Source organism: Anoplopoma fimbria, chromosome 3 (genome assembly GCF_027596085.1).
Source record: "Anoplopoma fimbria isolate UVic2021 breed Golden Eagle Sablefish chromosome 3, Afim_UVic_2022, whole genome shotgun sequence".
Classification (NCBI taxonomy): Eukaryota; Metazoa; Chordata; class Actinopteri; order Perciformes; family Anoplopomatidae; genus Anoplopoma; species Anoplopoma fimbria.
The window spans coordinates 15209218-15230295 of record NC_072451.1 but is presented as its reverse complement, the minus strand read 5'-3'; the positions used below and the strand labels follow the sequence as shown (position 1 = coordinate 15230295).

General features: G+C 39.8%; 1 protein-coding gene across 1 annotated transcript in view; it reads right to left on the bottom strand.

The window, feature by feature from the left end:
- Nucleotides 1–2329: 2329 nt before the first annotated feature.
- LOC129088827 (sodium channel protein type 4 subunit alpha B-like) overlaps nucleotides 2330–21078 on the bottom strand; it is a 30485-nt gene continuing 11736 nt past the window's right edge. Inside the window, exons 9-26 of the mRNA XM_054596060.1 lie at nucleotides 20649–20846; nucleotides 20362–20550; nucleotides 19905–20276; nucleotides 19655–19784; nucleotides 18804–19042; nucleotides 17840–18013; nucleotides 17312–17668; nucleotides 12552–12953; nucleotides 9990–10107; nucleotides 9695–9849; nucleotides 8755–8928; nucleotides 6771–6893; nucleotides 5782–6054; nucleotides 5504–5557; nucleotides 5279–5420; nucleotides 4914–5014; nucleotides 4492–4762; nucleotides 2330–3561 (exon numbers count right to left, since the gene is read on the bottom strand). Of these exons, the coding sequence (XP_054452035.1) occupies nucleotides 2330–3561; nucleotides 4492–4762; nucleotides 4914–5014; nucleotides 5279–5420; nucleotides 5504–5557; nucleotides 5782–6054; nucleotides 6771–6893; nucleotides 8755–8928; nucleotides 9695–9849; nucleotides 9990–10107; nucleotides 12552–12953; nucleotides 17312–17668; nucleotides 17840–18013; nucleotides 18804–19042; nucleotides 19655–19784; nucleotides 19905–20276; nucleotides 20362–20550; nucleotides 20649–20846 (4704 nt within the window). The remainder of the gene's footprint in view (nucleotides 3562–4491; nucleotides 4763–4913; nucleotides 5015–5278; nucleotides 5421–5503; nucleotides 5558–5781; nucleotides 6055–6770; nucleotides 6894–8754; nucleotides 8929–9694; nucleotides 9850–9989; nucleotides 10108–12551; nucleotides 12954–17311; nucleotides 17669–17839; nucleotides 18014–18803; nucleotides 19043–19654; nucleotides 19785–19904; nucleotides 20277–20361; nucleotides 20551–20648; nucleotides 20847–21078) is intronic.

The following is a 21078-nucleotide window of genomic DNA, read 5'->3' as shown; positions in this document are numbered from 1 at the left end:
TTTCCATGACTACAGTCAATTTTTGGTGGTTAATCATGCATTAGCACTACTGTGTGTTACGTCTTTGCGTGTGAGCCTTGACTCTGTAATGTATCAATCAGCACAGATCGTTTCAGCTACGTTGATGCACTGCATTATTGAGGCATTATAGACAAATTCAAGCCTTAAATACACTCATAGAGACACACCGCCATGAAGCTGCAGAAGTTGGTGCACATCTGTCCTTTTTTTTCTTTTTTTATACACATGGACTCAGAGCGAGAGACTTAACAGTGCCTGCCTCGTAATGAGGTCATATCAGCTAACTGGTTCCTCATGTGAAAATGGAGAGACACTGCAGTTTTTAATTTTGCTGTAAAGTATATTCACAACCATCTCTATAAATGTTATGTTGAAATAAGTTAATGGCAATGTGTTAATGGTTATAACTGCTAAATTCTTTCCAAATAATCCAAAACATGTGTCATCCAACTATTTGGAACTGTACTGAGAGTTCGAAAACCCACAAATATGGAAAAGAGTTTTATTACCATTTCATAAAACAATCCATGAAACGATCAACCTAAATGCAATACAGACAATCAGGTCCTCAAGGAAAGTCTTTTATATAAAAATGAACACAGTATATTTATATTATTTGAACATATCTTGTTATGGCCGTCATGGGAGTCACTGAAATGGTCTTTCAATATAAATACATTACAAAAAATAGGTAAAAATAATTAGCTTTACATACATTTCATAGCCTCAGAGTACTTTACACAGTTGATTACAAAATGAGCTTTCAGTGCATTCACGCTCTTCCAATCCACATCCATCAGATCAAATTAAATAGCCTAAAGAGATTCAGTGTGCGGACAACAATCAAAATCAGGCACATAATTCAGGGATTATTAGTGCAAACACCTCTTCTTTGTAACTGATACAAGTTAAACTTGAAATGTTCTATGTTTGACAAATTAATTAGAAATTGGAGTTGTTCACATAATAACCATTTCAGCATATTTCTATTTCATATAAGTAGTAGTACATAATGCACAATACGATAGCAAGAAATTGTGATTTTCCTCATGTCATGACCCGAATACAGATCATACTACTTTAACCCGGGGCCATATTTTTATCATCACATACAGTGTGAAGCACCTTCATTCAATCAAATGAAAAACGAATAATTTAATTGATCACACAACTCATAAATGAATAAATAAATCCCAAACATTAGAAATGATTATCAATTCATAATCCTGACTAATAATAGTTGTATGTTTTTCCTTAACATTGTAAAATGTTGAAAAATGTTATGAGCAAATGTTAACTTTGGTTAAAATCATATTAGCAACACCTGAATAAGAGCTTTATAGCGGCTACAATCATGAATGTGAATCCAAAACAACAACAGTATGGTGGCTTACTGGGAGATTGGTGGGAATTATGCGGTTTAATATTCTTAATATGCTTTTAGCTAGCTGGTCGGTTGGTTTATTTTCTGTCTATCCGTGACTACAGTATGCTGGTGAATTGTTCAAAACCTCAGAGCACTTGTAGAGTGGAATTAGTATCAGTATCCAAACAGCTTAACATATGTACAAAGTAATTTGTGTTTGTAGAAAATGTGACAAAACGGCATTTCCTCACACAAATATATTTTTTCATTTATAGTTTTTGCTAGAAACACAGGTTAGTAATTGCAGCTGCTTGAATCCTTTCTTAGAAAACTATCAAATGCTGTTTTCTGTACTAAAATGTTGCTAATGTTCGGCAGCTACTTTAGTTTGTAAGCTTCTTTTGACTTTAAAAACAACGCTGTCATGTGTGTCTTTGTCCCCTTCTGCTGTATTGGTCAAGTAGGTGAAACTAATGTGATCTGTCCCTTTAGTGTCTCTCCCGTCCTTAGCCTTGAGGCGGTATTTGGCTCCAGACACAAATTTCACTGTACAAGTGCTCAGGAGTAGCAACAAAAATAGATAAAAATAAACTAATGGCAACTAGTTAACACGTGTGAGTTTAGGTGTTATTGATGTTAAAAATCAGTATACATTAAAATAGAGTGCATCTTTTTTTCTTTCTGGATGTTTCAAATTGCCAAATGTAATTATTTTAAGATGGTGTGAGGAGAAGATCAACTTCCTCTCATGGAAGTCCTGTCTGTGCCAAAATTGTGTTATTTCATTTCAGAATATTACTACAAAATATTGCATATTTCCTCGGCATCTACTAATGTATAAAAGTGTTTCATCTCTTTGACCATGAGTTACTTTGAGCTATATTCTCTGCTGTAAACAAAAACGACCAAAACCACACAAACACTCTCCACAGTAGTCGAGTCTCAAAGGAAAGTTTCCTCGTAGCTCTCACCAGGCTCCCCAAGTTCAGAGTCTCTGGATATTGATCTGCCGTCCTCGGAGAGGTCACTGGCTGCTCTGGTCACGCTGTCATAAGATGGTGGCGAGGACAGAAGTGCGTCCTCCGTTGTCTGTCCAATCTCCACACCTCCAAGTCCGTAGTGATGCATCATGGAGGCTATCAGCCCCTCTGTTTCTGGAGCGTTCTCTACATCCACTACAGTCTCGTAGTTTATTTGTCTGTAGAGGTAGGACGCCTGCTTCATCTGCCGGCGCACCAGATGCCTCCTGTAACACCTCTGGATGACGATCGCGGAAACCTCTTCCAGTTTGCGGCGCAGCGTGGACGTGATGGGCTCGTGGGAAATCTTGGAGGGGTTGGTCATCATGAACTTCTCCTCCATCTGCTGCTTGAGGGCGTCCATCTCACCCGACTCTCCCAGGACACGCTTTGTGAAGGCAAACAGGATGTCCAGGCAATGGATCCTGTCCCCGCTGACCATGGGAAGGTCCATGGAGATCAGCTTGAACCTGTTGGGCTTGGCTATGCGCAGCGGCTCCGACAGGTTGTCAGCGAAGATTGACAGCATGGAAAACTCAATGAACTGCGTGGCCTCAGAATCAAACTTCTCCCAGACCTCATAAAACATTTCAAAGTCGTCCTCGCTCAGCGGCTCTGTGCTCTCCTCCGTGGCAACGCTGAAGTTCTCCAGAATGATAGCTATATACATATTCACCACGATGAGGAAAGAAATGATTATGTAACTGACAAAGAAAGCTATGCCCATTGAGGGGCTGCCACAGTTCCCCCGGGTGTTAGTGCCAGTGTTGACAAAGTGGAGGTCGCACTCCTCTGGGGAGCTGGCCATGATGGGACTCAGGAGGTTGTCCCAACCCGCCGAGGTGCTGATCTGAAAAAGGCAGATCATACTATTCCCAAAGGTCTCAAAGTTGAACATGTCGTCGATCCCGTCTTGTTTTTTCACGTAGGCAAAGTTCGCCATACCGAAGATCGCATAGATGAACATGACGAGGAAAAGCAGGAGGCCAATGTTGAACAGTGCTGGCATGGACATCATTAAGGCAAACAGTAGAGTCCTTATTCCTTTGGCTGCACGTATAAGTCGAAGTACACGTCCTATCCTTGCCAGTCTGATGACCCGAAACAGGGTCGGTGATACAAAGTACTTCTCAATGATGTCGGCAAGAACAATTCCTGAAATGAGACAGAAACACAAGGCGACATTAGGATTAATTAATTGCAAAACGATGCACTTAAATATACTTAAAGCTGCACCAATCCAAATGTTTATATTAACAACGGATCAAATAACTATGTGTGATCTGAAAGTAGTAAACTTTCACCCAACAGAGATAAAAATGCTCTTAATAAACCCACTGTAGGCTACCTGTCTAGCACCAAATAGCGACAAAGTTAGCTTCTAGCTGGTGAACATAGGGGAGCATTAAAGCGACAATTTTTTTCTTAGGGAGTTGGTAGAGACCAAAACAGAGCTAAAAGGAAATTGAATACTGGATTTATATTGGTGGTCAGCAACACAACAACAAATACACGTTAATGTTGCTCCATATCTACCGGATGTGTAAATAAGCAAATGTTTGCTAACATGGTCGCCATAATAACTTTACAAGTGATAATGTGTCTACTTTGTATTTACAGCTTGTTCCACTGCCTCCAAGAGGCCGAAAGAAAATCAGTAAATGCAGTTTCAAGACTTTTAAACATATTGTAATTTGTTGAGCAAGAGCCAGAAGATAAACTTTTATGGCATAAAGTCCCCGTATAGAATACAGCGATTAGTATCAATGGAACGAAAGATGAAAATAAAAGAATTAGGTAAAAAGCATTTTTCATGGCTGCACACTCCTCTGTATCTGGTATTTGATTAATGGAAATGTTGAGAGATGTTTTTCTGCACCTGGATGTGGATACATCTGCCAGAAATCTTTCATTGAAGGATGTACAGTAGTCCAAGAGAAAATAGCAAAAAAAATAAAGAGTAAAATTCCACAATGTTAAACAAATTCTGCTAACAAACAAAGGATAAACCAATGCTACTGAAATACAATGCCCTTGGCAGAGGCAAGAGTTAATGGTGTATTTGCTTTTTGTGTCTCTACTTACCCACAATAGAGAGAATTATCACCACAAAATCAAAAATGTTCCATGCAACTGTGAAGAAATAACAGCGGAGGGCAAAGATCTTGATCAGGCATTCAGTGGTGAAGATCACGATGAAGACCAGGTTGATCTTGTTGAGGATGGTTTCCATGCGCTCGGACTGCTCATCGGTTTCCACCATCATGGTCACCATGTTGACGATGATGAGCATCATGATCATGATGTCAAAGGCTTGCTTGGACACGAGATCGAAGAAGAAGGCTTGGAGAATATTCTAGGGATTGGAAAATACAAATGGCTGGTATCAGTACAATATTATCAAGAATGTTAGCAGGCAGGGGGATATGAAGGTTTGGGGGTTATTAATACGACATACAACATCAATGTATGAATTTTTTTAAACATTTGACGTTATATTATTTTACCGCAGGCCTCGGTATTGGCTTTTGAGGCTTTTTAGATCCTAACTTCTTCATAGCGTTGTAGTACTTCTTCTGTTCCTCAGTCATGAAGATATCCTGCCCACCTAGGTATAGGCAGAAACAACTTACATTATTTTGACAGAAAAATGTTAAAATAATTGTTTGGTGATCAACAAAAGGTGGCAAAGGCAGTTGTTTACTTCCAGACTGGGCCAGTTAGTATTTGCACGCAATTCTTTCTATTCAGTTTATGCCTGGAGAATGAAATGACTGTAATTATTTTTGACTGAAATTGGATCTATCTTGTGAAGGTACAGAATTACTTGCAACACCAAGTGGTCTGGGCCTGACCTCAGTGTTGCCAATACTCATCTTTCTTTTCTGCTGATTGAAATTGTCAATAATGACACCGATGAAGAGATTGAGGGTGAAGAAGGAGCCGAATATGATGAAGACGACAAAGTAGAGGTACATGTAGAGGTTGATTTCTCTGATGGGTTGTTCCTCCACCTGAAACCAAACAGTTTAATAAGTCAGCTGGTTACTGTAGCATAAATAAGATGAAGACCCTGGAAGTATATAGACATACTTACTCCTCTTGAGTCAACAGCTGCGTGCATTATTTCCATCCATCCTTTAAATGTTGCCTATAATACAATATTAACCAGCATTACTGTCAAGGTACTGCATTGCATTGTGAATCACTGACTTTTTCTATTGAAAAAACATATAAAAAGGTGTCTCATCTAATTTTATGATCACATTCATTATTTATAACATAAGAAAAACATGATTCCATAAAATGAAAGCGTGTTTGACAGATTTGACACCTTCCAAACAGCACAGCAAAAAAAAACCAAAAAGCACTCACCACTTGCAGAAGGGAAAGGTAGCCAAGTCCCACGTTGTCGAAGTTGACCTTGACTTTTGTCCAGTAGAACTGGGTGTCATTCATAGAGAGGCACTCTGACTTATTGTTGACTAGGGAGACACTGTGGATGAAGCCGGTTCTGTTCACGCACTTCCCAAACTTGCCAGCGAACAGGTTGACCCCCATGATGCTGAAGATGAGCCAGAAGATGAGGCACACAAGCAGCACATTCATGATGGAAGGGATGGCTCCTATGAGAGCGTTCACGACCACCTGATGAGCAACAGGTCAGATACAGGTTAGTCTCAAAGCAACGAGGTCGTCCATTGTTCTGATGACACATCTCTGAATCACTGCCCACATTCTTTATTCGGCTAATGATCCGATAGTTGACTAACTAATCAGAATGTATTGCCAAGTAGGTCTTTACATACATTGCCTGTTTTGTGCATAGTAAGAGAAAATAAAAGCTCACAGAAAGTACTGCAACAATCAAGAGACATTTGTAAAATAGAAAAAAAAATCATAATTAAAATAAGAAAAGTACAAGATACAGACAACATATCCGTTTATTTATTTTTTTATAATAATTTAGTTATGCAGTTTAAACTTTTAACCAATCAGGCAACAGATGTTTTAAACATCAACGCATGTTTGTATAAGTACTTCTCTCAAACACCCTAAAGAAATCTTCTATAATTAAAGGGTGAATCTAATTATGTGGAAATATGCCTGTATGCTTTGAAAATCAGCACACCTGTAAGATTAATAGCTCTGACTAATCAAGAAAAAGAGTCTACAGCCATGCCAGCAGCCCTGTACTTGCCATGCTTTGAGCTAAATGCTAACGTCTGCATGCTAACAATGCAAACACAAAGTATCGCTGAGTTGAATGGGAATTTCATTGGTTTTGCACTGCTTTGTTTGTAAACTAAGGTGTTTGGTTAGGACATTTCACTCAAAACCTTTAATGCGAATCTAGTTCTCACCCGCATGCCCTCAAATCTGGACAGAGCTCTGAGAGGTCTCAAAGCCCGCAGAGTCCTCAGGGACTTGATCGCAGCAAAGTCGGAGTATCCCAGAGAATTTGCTACCAGGCTTATCAAGGACACCTATATGGAGTAGAGAAAGACGAGTATGCTGTGAGAGTCAAAACATGGATTAATCTTTTCTTTTTTATAATACAAGCGAAAGAACAAAAACATTGTGAAAAGCAAAATCACATACATAGTCTTATCAACATATTAGTTGAGGAACTGCATATATATTCATAGCAATTATATTACTTTTGAAGAAATAATTATGATACAATTTTAAAACATTAGAAGAGCCTTATATTTTAGAGTTTTTGTGTATTTTGGGACATTCCACAGTTAGGAACACTATTACTACATTTTTGAGGTTTAGATTTGGTTTGGTTGTTGGTTGATCTTTTAGCAAATTTAGACTTCCACTCTATTCTACATCCAAAACGGACAGGACTTAATGGTATTCCGCTGTTGAATGACCCGTGGATGACAGCTATGAATGAAAATGGCATGATGTAAATGAAAGAAATTCATGTCATGATTGATGATGACAAAACACAGACAAGTATGCACAAAAGGACAAATAGTGTCCATGAATGCATACTCAGCTATATATGCATATCAAATATGTATATATATCAAATAGAGTGAGTTTTATAAAGAATTGAAATATATCTCTGCCAAATTTGTTTCCCAATTTTCATCCAATTGAAGTTCATTAAAAATAATTTAGGACTATTAAGGTCCCAATGCTCTGAATTTCTTTATAAAAGTCTATTTACACATGTGTTTGTCCAATATATCTAAAGAAGATTCTCAAAATTTACTCTCGGGGAAAATAGAAGTCTTTGGCTCCAAGAAAGTAAAGACGGAAAAAAACAAAAACGCTTTAAAAGAAAAAAGTAGTTTTCATAGAAAGAAACAAAAGGTTGGTAGTTGCAATTATCAAAAAGATTTGTCTTTTCTTCGAAACAGACATAACAAATAACATTCAGCACATGAATTAGACACAACAGTTTAGACATAAGCTCCATCGGTGCATTTCTAAATTGACTCAAATGTCTGTTAAGCAACATTTCATAGGTTTAATATGCTATAATGTATTATAATATAATATTTAAAATACATCTTCTGTAGATAAACCTTGAGAGTAAATGACACTGCATTTGTTTTTGATATAAAAGCCAAGGTCCCGAAGTAACTGATTCAAAGAATGAGTGCTGAGTAACAGCCCCGTATTTTTAAGGTCATTTCATAAGAAGTGCATTTGTTTGGAAACAAGACGGTGGCTTTTGATATCACAACAGAAAGCACTTACGAGTGAAGAAACACAGAAGCATTTGTGAGGCAGATGCACGTTTCCAATCCCAGAGCCCATACTCACCTGGGACCTGCTAACTACAACTTACCCTAACAATAGAGCGGTCTGTGGCAATCTGTGTAACAGCAGGTGAAATCAGAGGAAGACTTTGGATGACCACTACAGAGCCACATCCATTTTACCCAACAGTTTAAATGTAGCGTAACATAACTCCGATCACTCGAGCACTTTTTAAAATTTGTCTGGCAAAATGTAAAACTTTTTACAACGTTACAACTATTTGGTGTGCGATTTAACTGTATGTTTCTATTTAATTGACTCAGGTCTTAAAAACAGTTGCGTGGAGTTTGTTTTAAATAGGATGAGCTATTGGAGGGATTTATAAAGTTGTTTCGCATTTGACGCACAATATAAGTCATGAAGGCAGTCGGTTGGTGTAAAGCATACATGGATGGTCAAGTGCTTTCCTGTAAATAATGTGACACTCACCAAGCTGTAAATCCCACAAACATGAGAAGCAATGTTTAGCTACAACGAGAGGGGTTAAACTTTCAACCTCAGTTCTCGACACCTGACTGTGTCCTTTCATGTGGTGCAACAAAAACACTTAAAATGTTCGCTTACGTCCACGATCAGAAAGTCGAGCCAGCACCAGTAGTTGGTGAAATACTTCTTGAAGCCGTACGCAATCCACTTGAGGAACATCTCCAGCACAAAGATGTAGGAGAAGACCTTGTCGGCATACTCCAACACCACCTTCACCACTTTTCTCTTCTCGATGTAGATGTCTTCAAATGCCTGCACAGGAGACAGAGGTGTGAGGAAACACAACAACATCACCTCACACCACACCACTACTGTTTAACATACGAAAACAACTTAATTTCAGTTTAACTTTAAGGTTATCAGAAGGAAACTAGTTGTTATAAATAAAGAATTTTGCGTAACAGTTTGAAAGAAACTTTAAAATTGTCATTAAACATTATCGTTAAGCTTCAGCCATTAAGCTTCAGTACCATGAGTAATATTAAACTGCAATCAGGCACTAAACAGAACTGGGATCAGACACTGAAGTGAATAAAGCAGATTCACACTCAAACTTCTATGAGTGTCCTATGACATGCAGCCTATTATTTTGATTCTATATTCAGTAATCTCTATAGACCCTCTCTATAAATCTTTCACTGTTAGTGGCGTAGTCTGCCATTCACACTCTGAATTTGGAAGCTATGCATACATGTAATCAAGTTCACTGTTTACTGCTCACTCTCCTACAGTTTTATCAGAGCTGTGTTATGTCACCGCTAATGCAAACCCAACTATTCCTGCAGCTAGTACTTCAAAATAAAAGCATTCAAGACAGCTGTGCAGCATTAAAACCGATGCCGTGTTCATGGCATGATGGGAAAAGGACAATTTGACTGATTTCATTATTAAAAACAATAACAGGTACAAACAATAATAACAAACCTACAAGGACTAAAAAATAGAGATTAAATGTTTTTTTTAAATTGCTTTTGATCCACTAAAGAAAATGGTGTTATAGTAAATAAATTAGCCGTACCAGAGCCCCACTGCTGAGCAGGATCATGAAGATGATGAAAGTCTCAAACCAGCTATGTTCCACAATCTGGTAGCAGGTCTTCCTCAGCCTCCACCAGGCCTGGCCCAGACCACGGCTCGTATCGATTTCACAGCACTGACAGTGCCTCATGCAGACTGAGCGGAAAGGCAAAAACAAACCAGTGCAGTCATGAAGGAATTATGCTATACAAACAACTTATAACATATGAAATGATTGCTGCAAAACTTTGAATAATCGTTTTTCATGGTTACAACTCTAAATTCTCAATTCTTACATTCTGGGAAGCATTCCTCCGGCTCCATACTCTCCTCAGCCATCTCTGACAAGTTGTCCATCTCTTCTCCAGGCTTCCTCAGATCCACCGTGCTGCCCTCTGATAGGCTGATCAGCTCCTGAGGGGTGAGAAGTCTCACTGTTACCAACTCATTTCTCACTTATATTCTTCATCAAACAGTGTGTGAAGTTGTCATTCACATGTATAGCACAGAATACAGGCGGACGGATATTGCAGTTGTTTTCCATCAGCTGTCGAAGGCTAAACACCTGCTGTGACATCACTGGTTGGGGGTGTGGCAATGTGTGCAATATGCTTATAAGTTTCAAACCAAACAGAGCAGCGTGGCAGCATTTTTCTGCCCCGTGTTCAGCATGGATTCATCCCATCAGAGCTAGCTCACCTATATGTACCGCTTTGCCTTTAAATCTCCTCTGAGCCTTTATTCAGTTTTGATGAGATTTCCGTGTGTTGTAATAGCAACATATTTAACACCATTTATAGGACAGAGGTGCAGCTTCAATCCTTTAAACTGGTACGAAGTCTAATCCAGCATTAAAGAGCATCCGCAGGACCTGGCGACCAGATTACCAGCATTACCAGTCTTAGTGCTCGAAGAATGAGCAGAGAGAATGTGCACTGATGGCATTTTAAGAAAACTAGTGCCACATGTACTGTATACAGTTGTCATACATGCACACATAGGTTAATTGCTTTTTGTTCTTTAAAGCGATCTACTTAAAAATGTGTTGAGTAACACTTTATTCATGTCTAACTTCTTAATAAACACAATCTAGCCATTTTAGTGTGTATGAAAATCTCTACACTTGTGAAATGTTTCCTATACGGCTGAGCAGTTGCTGATGCCCATTTAAGCTGATGGAAGGCTAGTTTTTTATTTATCATTTCCATTTTCCATCATGCATAATTCTGGTGTTGTGCGGAGCAGAGCACGGCAGGGAAATAGGAAAAGAGAGCGCCAGACTGCAGCCCGCTCTGTTCAGCTGTGTCACTTTAATCTGCTCTGCAGGGCCTGGCTCCACATCTGGCCAGCTGCTGTCTGCCTGCCAGAGAGGACAGGACAGGACTGGAGCAACACACCCTCCACCTCAACAAACCCCCCGACCCACAGGACACTTAGAGACAGAGGAATGCAGGAGCAATAGGAAGGGCGAATGAGGCCAGAGGAAGAAACAGGGAGCCATAAAAAAGCATTTAAACTTCACATTTTGTAGTCACCCTGACATAAATCCATGAAAGGATTCAAGTGAAACAATACAAGTTCCTTCCCATCCAGGTCATTGTTTTACTGATAATTTTGTTGAGAAAATATATGTGTAATAATAATAATTTAATTCATACAGCACTTTTAAGATTAAGCACAGAGTGCTTTCCAGATTAAAAGATTTACAGAATATATATATATATATATATATATATATATATATATATATATATATATATATATATAAATTGAAACCCATACACGATTTAGGAACATGAGAACACACATGTCAATCAGCACTGAGCCAATACATAAAAAGTCCAAAATAAGAGAAATTAATTGCAATCATGACACTGTTGGTTGGTTTCCCTCCTGTCCTCTGCAATGTTTTGAGTCACAGCCTTCACATATATACACAAAAGACAGTGTAACATAAGTGTATCCTAATGCTGATAGCAAAACTTACTACACAAGAAATAGTTTGGCACAGATGTTCGCTGCATGATGTTACATTTACCTAGTCTGCTTGACAGATTAACAGTTATGTGCCCTGAACCAACAAATCAGAATTGGATATATGAAAACTGTTTAGATTTTGCTACTTGGTAGATGTTTATTCACCTAAAACTAAGAGTAAAAAAAAACTTATAGATACATCCTTTGAAAGAACTTTCTTGGGTACAGAGCCAGTGAACAACCTAACACTAAAATAATGTCCTGCTGTTTCCAGGATCTCCATCATTTATATATGCAGAACTACCTTTCATTCAACTTAACATATATGAAGAAAAAACTTCACAATAAAAAAAGAATAATAAATTAATTTTTACTTAGAGCTGTTCTTTCAAGAAAAAGCCAATTTTGCCTACAATAAATACCAATATATTTTACATAAATATTTTCATGAAACTTCCTGGTAAATTATTGGTAAATTACAGTCCCATAAAATAGAGCGCTAGCCCTAATGTTTGGTGTAACGTATTTCAAAAAATGTGAGAAATGTAACCCTGCTAGCTATATTTTCATTTGCTTAAATTTGCAAACAATATTGAAATTAAAACCACCCTAGCCATTGTTCATTTTGATTCTCAACTCTACAGAAACCCATGTCAAACACAAGGATAATAGACAATAAAGAGGTGAAATTAACTTGGATTCTTCTTTCTTTAACAAAGGTTTTTTTATGAAAAAATTGCTTTTGGCTTCACCGAAAATAGGGAAGTAACAGCCAATGTAGCTGATCAGTATAGTTGATAATGTTTTGCACAAAACAATTTGGGTAGATATGTATTTGGTAGATAATACCATGAGGGTTCAGGTCCGGTGTAATAGCTCACCGGTTTGTTGTCTTCATCCTCTGAAGACTCAGAAACCTCCTCCTCCTCCAGAAACTCCACATCCGACTCTCCCGGTGCAATGGGAACAATGACCGTCAAATTGGGGTTCGTCATGTAGCTGTCCCCCTCTGGTATTATGTACTTCTCGCCGTAGCGTCCAAAAATCCCACCATTGCTTTCTATGTGATTCCCAACCAGCTTGGTGGCCTGATTGGTCTTCTTCTTCCGACGCTTCAAGCTGTGGTTGAAGAGGTCGATGATGCACGTGGTGAGCCAGGAGACGCCGGAATTGATGCGGGCGATGGCGATCTGGATGTTGTTCAAATCGCCGTCCTCGTCTGGAGCAGAGAGGTTGTCGGAGCTGAAGGAGCTGAGCAGCAGGGCCAGAAAAAGATTCAACACCTGTCGACAGATAGATGATATGTCACTTTACATTTGGTTTGGAGAAATATCAAAACAATGTTATAATTTTATAGCCATTTAAACTGAATATTGCTGTGTTGACATTGTGCTTGTATCAACATTTATCTTTTATCTTGTAAGCTAAACGATAAGTGCACCTCGTGCATGACATGACCTCTTACATATTTTGTCAACACTGGCAAATCCTGCATTGTAAATTCAGGAGGATATTCTACACAGATATGCTCAGGCGCAAATGGCTGCTTTCAGTCACACTGAACTCAAGTTTCCAAGCATCCAACTCCCAAGTAATCTGTCTACTAGCTTAGAGAGCAGCAGCATCAAGCACATCTCTGCACAGTAGCGTGTGTGTTTGTGTGTGTGTGTGTGTGTGTGTGTGTGTGTGTGTGTGTGTGTGTGTGTGTGTGTGTGTGTGTGTGTGTGTGTGTGTGTGTACTGCCTGTGTGCATATGTGATGTGCACAGTTGGTAAGGATCATCTTTAGCCACTGAGCCAGTCAGAGATGGGGAGAATGAGCAGATGATTAGTGATGAATGCCCTCCGGCCTTATCGTCCCTAAGCATCCTGGATAATCCCTTTAGATAAACAGCTTTCCCTCAATTCATGTGCAGTGGAGGTTTCTGTCCATTAAACTCAATAAGAAACACCGTCGTGATCTTTGCCCAGGCAACAGGGTCACTGATGGTGTCTGTATCCAGCAATTGTAAAACACGATAAACTGCTATGTGCTCTTTAAGTCGTTTCACCACTGATCTTATGTCAGTACTTCTGAAAAGGGCAGAATAAGTATTTGAAGCTATGTTGAGTATTTAAAGAGTCAGAAGGTGTGAACTGATTAAGATGATAAATGGTGCTGGAGGTCGAGAAAACATGTGATTTTGCGAGTGACCATTTGACAAGCCTGAACCTTTAAATATTCAACATAGCTTCAAATACTCTTTCTGCCCTTTCAGAATCACTGAAATAAGGTGAGTGGTGAAACAGAGCACATAGCAGTTTATTTTGTTTTACAATTGCTGGAAACAGACACATTCAGTGACCCTGTTGTCTGGGCAAAGATCACGCCTTAGTTACTGTTGCTTCTCCTGTCAAGCTTTGCATTTTACCAAGGCACAAAAGGCAGTTTACAGAAATTTTCATGGCAGCTTTAGCACTCAAATTCTTAGTTATTTTTTAAACATGTCTTTTACACACAAATGAATGAAAACAGGCTCTTCATATCTAGCCGATAAACATGGGTTTTGTTGGCTGAAAAACCGACCAGCGCTAGATGAATTTATCGGTAAAACTACAAATGTGAGTTGGTTGAAAACTCTATCTACTGCTGACTTTGTAATGTTTTTAAGTCCTGGCAATGGTCTTAAATGTTGACATGATGGCTACATAACTGACATTATACTAAAGCTACATGTCCCAGGCAAAAAGTTTATTGACGAGAATTACCACTTTGTGGTTGTATGACTTCGCCAACCAGTCAATTAGAAGTTAAATCCATGTCTGTCCAGGATGTTATCCCTTGAAATTGTCATAATATGCACATTAATTATTCAGTCAAGGTGTTTTGTGAGTTCAGTGACCATTGAGCACCAAAGTCTAACCAGATTGTCCAGTTCATGAGTCCAGGTGGACATTTGTGCCAAACTTGAAGAAATTTGCTCAAGGTGCGCAGGCAAAAAAATGTTGTTAAAATGTTCTTCATTCTAGGATAACCTGCTAGATAAACGGCACACTAACTTTTGTAGCTTGAGTTGGAGCAGATTAACACACTGTTTAATCCCTTTCTTACATCCACTCATGTGTTTTCGGTTTAGGAAAGGGCATAAAAAAGAACACTACCCTCCAAACTTCTCAGATTTTGACAAATTATCCGGTTGATAATCATACTATAGAACAACAGTTCTACTGTACGATTCTGACTCAGTTTGAAGAATTGTTTGATATTTTGTTGCAGTATATATTGTCAGGAAATACAAAACAACGTATTGTGCATTTATGTATATTTTAGATTAAATAGCAGCATCTATAGATTTGCATGAAAAACAGTATCAGCCATAACCCAGGTAAAATATATTTTGGAGCTAACCAAAAATGTAAAAAACTTTCAGAGCGCAAGATTAAATGTGGAACACACTAGCATTTAATGGCAGAGGGAACAGAGGGCATGCTGGGAACAGGTGTTGGAACCATATCCAACAGGTCCACCACACTCAAAGCCTTGCTCCATTTTTTTAAAAGCCTGACAGGGTTTTTAAAACAATTATGCGACAGAACTGAGCTGGTCATCTGCACCACGGTGCTCATATTGCAGTGTATAATACTTTTCTAATTTGTGTTTAGCGTGAGATGGAAAATCCAGTAACTGGTAGCACATTTCTCTCTTGTTTGGACTTCCATAACACCTACAGTATCTGTTGGTAATTTATGTTAGGGTCAGTCCACATACCCTTAGTAGAAAAAGAATAAAAATAAATTCTCAAAATGGATCAGGGCAAAACTTTATGATAATAATAATAAGGTTAAACTAGATTGTATTCCCTTAGGCTGATAAAATGCAGAAACAGACTGCAACACTACAATGTTTTTGTTTTGATTTCAAGAATCATGAACAATACACTGTTCATGAAATAACACTGCAACTGCTGGCTGCCTGTGCTTCCGGGATTTTCCTGTTCTCATTAACGTTGGCTTAGGACACAGCTGGACAACAAATCACCATATGGGCGGACCAACAAATATATACATATACCGTATTTTCCGCACTATAAGGCGCACTTAAAAGCCTTTAATTTTCTCAAAAAGCGACAGTGCGCCTTATAATCTGGAGCGCTTTATATATGGATTAATTCTGGTTGTGCTTACTGACCTCGAAGCGATTTTGTGTGGTACACGGCGCTCTGTCAAAATGTTTTAGTACGACTTTGGTAAACTACAAAGCCGCACCGCAGCAGCATTACGGCTACCGTAGTCAGGAGCGTCGCGGAGTAATACATACTGTGCTTCACCATAATAACAGTGTGTGTGTATAAGGACCCAACATGGCACCTGTCAAGAGACACGCTTACGACGCGGACTTCAAACTCAAGGCTATCATTCACGCAGTAGAACATGGGAATAGAGCAGCTGCGAGATAATTCAACATTAATGAATCAATGGTACGGAAGTGGAGGAAGTTTGACTGACTGACTGTTTTGTTTCGCTTAATGCGCCTTATAGTCCGGTGCGCCTTATATATGAAAAAAGATCAAAAATAGACCATTCATTGACAGTGCGCCTTATAATCCAGTGCGCCCTATAGTGCGGAAAATACGGTACTTGCTTGGGGACAGAGACACCAGTTGTGTACAAACAGAGCTGCCATACAGATTAACTACTTTTTTACAGAACCATCCGCATTCTATGATGTATACGCCATGTTGCATCCTGTGTGAAACTCAATACCTGCTACAAAGGCTGGAACGACAGCGAGAACACTCTGTGGCCTTGGCTGATCCTTTGTACAGTACTTAGGTCACAGTTTCTCCCATAAGGCTTAGTTCATTAGCAGTGGATAAAACATTCTGCCCCGTTGGACATGGGGCTCCTAGCGTAGAGATGGTCTGTTGAGGCTGCAGTTTGCACGACAGCATGAGCAGATAATACATATCTTACTTTGGTTTATATTTCGCCCCAGACATATGTCTTGCAGCCTGCTAATGCTTATCTGCAAGACGGTTAGCATGACGGTGCGAGACAAGGACTTTCTCAGTGGGTAATGCATGTTCAAGGAAAAATAAACAAACCTTTGTTGCTACACAGATATCTGAGTTGGCAAAATATATAGTGACAAAGCACCAACAACTGTTTGAGGATGTCCCATCTTCGTAATATTGAATCACCAACCCTCATTGGTGCAATAACGTAATCCCTGATTACTCATGACATCACCATTTGGATTACAGCTGGTTGTGTTGACGTGCAACTGAATTTCTCTCTAAGTAGACTTCCTGTTATCATAAACTGTTAAAGTATATGTGCATGGACTAAGTATTCTATTTTAGTATCGACTCAAGATAAACTGAAATGCCCATGTTCATCTTAATGACTGAACATATCACCCAGTGCAACAGATTAGCTCACTGATGTGTGTTTAATCATTTTTAGACAATAATGAAGGTCTACAGTCAATACTTGTTAGTGCAAGATGAGACTTATTTTTGTGATTTATTTTGTAGATTACCTTCTTGGGTTTATTGTGAGAATTTATGTAATAATAGTGAATCGTCACAAATCAATTTTGGTTTTGGTCATGGGATTTGTTGGAAAAAGACTTTTAAAACGTATAAAAATAAAATACTCACCACCAAGTTCCCAATAACCATGACCAACATAAACACCAGGATACAAAGGGGCTGTCCGGCCACTTCCATACAATCCCACATGGTCTCTATCCATTCCCCACACAGCACCCGGAACACGATCAGGAAGGAGTGGAAGAAGTCCTTCATGTGCCAGCGAGGCAGCTGACAGTCGATGGAGATCTTACACACACAGTCCTGGTAGTTCTTGCCAAACAGTTGCATGCCCACCACAGCGAAGATGAACACGATGATGGCCAGCACCAGCGTCAGGTTTCCCAGGGCGCCCACAGAGTTGCCGATGATCTTGATGAGAGTGTTGAGAGTGGGCCAGGATTTTGCCAGCTTGAAGACTCGTAACTGATGAGGAGAACAAAGTGGAGAAAACGAATTATGCTGCATTTAGTTTGATGTTGAAATATAAAATGCTCTCAACCGAAGAATTAAATCCTTTGTCAATCACCTTTGATTTGTTCAATTTATGAACTATACAATAATAGAAAGGAAAATAGAGTTGAAGATTTCTGTTACCAGTCTGAAAGATCGCAGGACCGACAGCCCCTCTACATTGGAAAGACCCAACTCCATCAGACTGAGACAAACAATGATGCCGTCAAAGATGTTCCAGCCCTGTTGGAAGTAGTAGTAGGGGTCCATGGCGATCAGCTTCAGCACCATCTCAGCTGTAAAGATTCCTGTGAAAACCTAGAACAGATAAAGAGGGACAGTAAAAAAAACAGTAAGAGGTGGAAAAAGTACAAAAAATATCCTTTTCAAGCAGAATATTACTTAAAGCTGCATGGGTCAAATGGATTATGAGCAACATGAAAGGTGTCAGATAACTACCACCTCAGTTTGCGTTTTACTGTCTTTTAGCTCATAGTTTTGGTTTTATGGCCCAAAGAGATACAGTACTGTGTGGTTCAGTCTAACCGCTCTCATCAACTTTATTTCCAGCTGCAGGCAGTGGTTCTCAGCAAAAAAATGCTCTGATTATCCCACCGTACACTTTTGGCCGAGCATCGAACAGCAGACTGAAAAGTTGACAAATTATCCGGTTGATAATCAGACCAGAACATAAGCAGTGAAGGTAATAAATAAGAAAGTATTACTTCCATTTATCTTCTTTAACGTATGTTTTCAAACTTGAAGACACTAGCACAGTCTATTATTTACCAGTAGGGGGAGACGGCAAAATAGAAATTGGGGAATCAATCCCACTCCCTGCTAAAAATACTCCCTCTTACCAAGGATAATCGCAAAATAGTCTAAAGCAGAACGCTTGACAAAGGATCAACACGGCCTTATTTGACCTTGAGTGCAGCAAAGCACTGGCTATAAAAAACCCAACTGTCTGATATAGAAAGACATTATCTGAATGAATGCTATCATGTTCCCATTTACTTCTCGCCCAGCGAAGCTTTGAGTCCTCTCCACTGCCAACCCAACAGCACTTAGGAGAAACTGCACACTCCTATCTTTAAAAGCCCCTTACCAGATTGCCCACTGAAAGCATCGTGTTGAACTCATCAGTCATGGGATAGTGCTCCAGGGCCATGAAGAGGGTGTTCAGCACTATGCATATGGTGATACCCAGATCTAGGAAAGGATCCATCACCATGAACTTCACCCAGTCCTTCAACCTCAGCCACCAGGGGCAAGAGTCCCATATAAGGTACTTCTTGGCGAATGTGTACCAGCAGGGATGGCACTTCTGCCTCGACACCTCTAGCTCTGCAAAGAGACATCAAGGTGAACTATTCATCAGCAGGCCTTTCTGTAAATCCCCCCTTAAAAAAAGTAAGGTAACTATGATGCTACAGCTAACAGTAGTTTAGTAAAAAGGCGGGAAAATTAGGCAAACAGCTAGCATGGCTCTGTCCAAAGGTTATTAAATCCTCCTACCATCGAAGTTTACTTATTAACACAGTAAATCTATTGAATCCATGCTAAAACAGTACAAAAACCCCAGTTATAAGTTGTTGTTTTATGTGGGGTTATGGTGATGACAAAACCCAAGGAAGTTAAAGCACCCAACAAAGAAAAAGTCTGGTACATCATAACTCATAAAACTACAACTGGTCAATTTCACACTTTACAATAAAATAAACAGGATTTAACATATTAAACATTAGATTTAAAGGGTGGATATTGTTGCCTTAAGACAGAGCCAGGCTAGCTGTTTCCCCCCATTTCCAGTCTTTTTGCTAAGCTAAGCTAATTAGCTTCTGATTAGAGCTTCAATCGTAGAGACTTAGAGCGGAATTGACCTACTCGTCTAATATCAGCAAAAATAGCAAATAAGTAAAATGTCAAACTATTCCTTAGTTACTCAAAAGGACTCACCTCCCATTGCATCGCTGAAGAAGCTGACAGAGCTCAGCCCTCTTTTCCTTTGAACTGGAGAGGGCTCGGTCACTGTCGGCGAAGGCTGGAGGAAAAGTCTGGGAACTGTGTCCTCCAAACTGGTGGGCTTCTGGTAGACAGAAAACACCCCAAAATGAAATACAAGGCTTTCTTCTCCTTTCAGTTTTTAATTAAGATCTTTTTCACTCTTGCAGGATTTTCTAACTACACACAGTCTTCTGTCACTCACCGTGTCTTCCCTGACCCTCTCCGTGCTGTAAGCAGGCATGGAGGTGGGGGTGTGTAGGCCCAGAGTGGTGACTCCATTCTGATCAAGGGAGATGTTGAGCCGGCCATTGATGTTGAGGCTGGGGGTGAAGATCTGGGAACAGTGGCTCCGCACACTGCCCGTCCTTCTCTTCCAGGGCGTTGCCGTTGAACTGGTGCGACTCCTGAAGACATCCCCATGAGTGCTGTGCTCATCGTCACCGAAGTCAGCCTCTGAGTTGTTGCGTGCCCGGAAAGTGCTGAAGACACTGACCTGGCTTCCTCTCCTGGTGCTGAGGGGGTGAGAGGAGAGCGTGGCCAGCAGAGGGTGGACCGGAAGGGGAGACAGAGACGGCTACAGAAACACAGAGGACACATTAGTTCCTATGGCTTTTCGTAAGAACATCAAAGGTTTAGAGTGTGAATGTTGGATGATGTACCATCGGCTCATCCAGAGGGTCAAACTTCTCTTCAGCAGCTTCCTCTGCTGTTTCCTCTGACAACGCCCGATGCGATCTTCTTCTTCTGCTGCTGTTTCGGCGTATGCTGCCTGTCTTCAGACAGAGTGGAGACAACTCGGGGGACAACACTGAGTCTGTATCCTGTGCTTGTTGTCTTTTTGATGCCAACTTCACACAGAAAGGAGTTACGTTACAGAAGATCATTTTAAATTGAAAGTACACAAATGAATATGAAAATCCTTGCTGACTGTTGGTGTAGAACATACTCTTTGCTCTCTGCGAAGGTGCTCCATAGCCAGCTGAAACTCCCTCTCCTTCTGCCAGGCCTCAGCGATGGTTGCCTGATTCTGCTCCTCATAGGCCATGGCCACTACAGCCAGGATGAGGTTGACCAGGTAGAAGGAGCCCAGGAATATTACCAGCACAAAGAAAACCATGTAGGTCTTCCCCGCAGAGCGCAGCGTCTGAAGGAGCAGATATGACGTCAGTACAATCAAGATCACATGTTAAAGGAAAATTCTAGTCGTGATTTTCGTATTTTCAGCATTCTTATGTACACATTTTGCTCAATGATTTCTTGCTGACATTTGAGGGCTCAATCACATTACATCTATAATAATACAGTGTTATAAGCAGATTATAACGCATTATGTTTATATGGCATTATGGACATGGGCGTCATAGAGAGTGTTACCC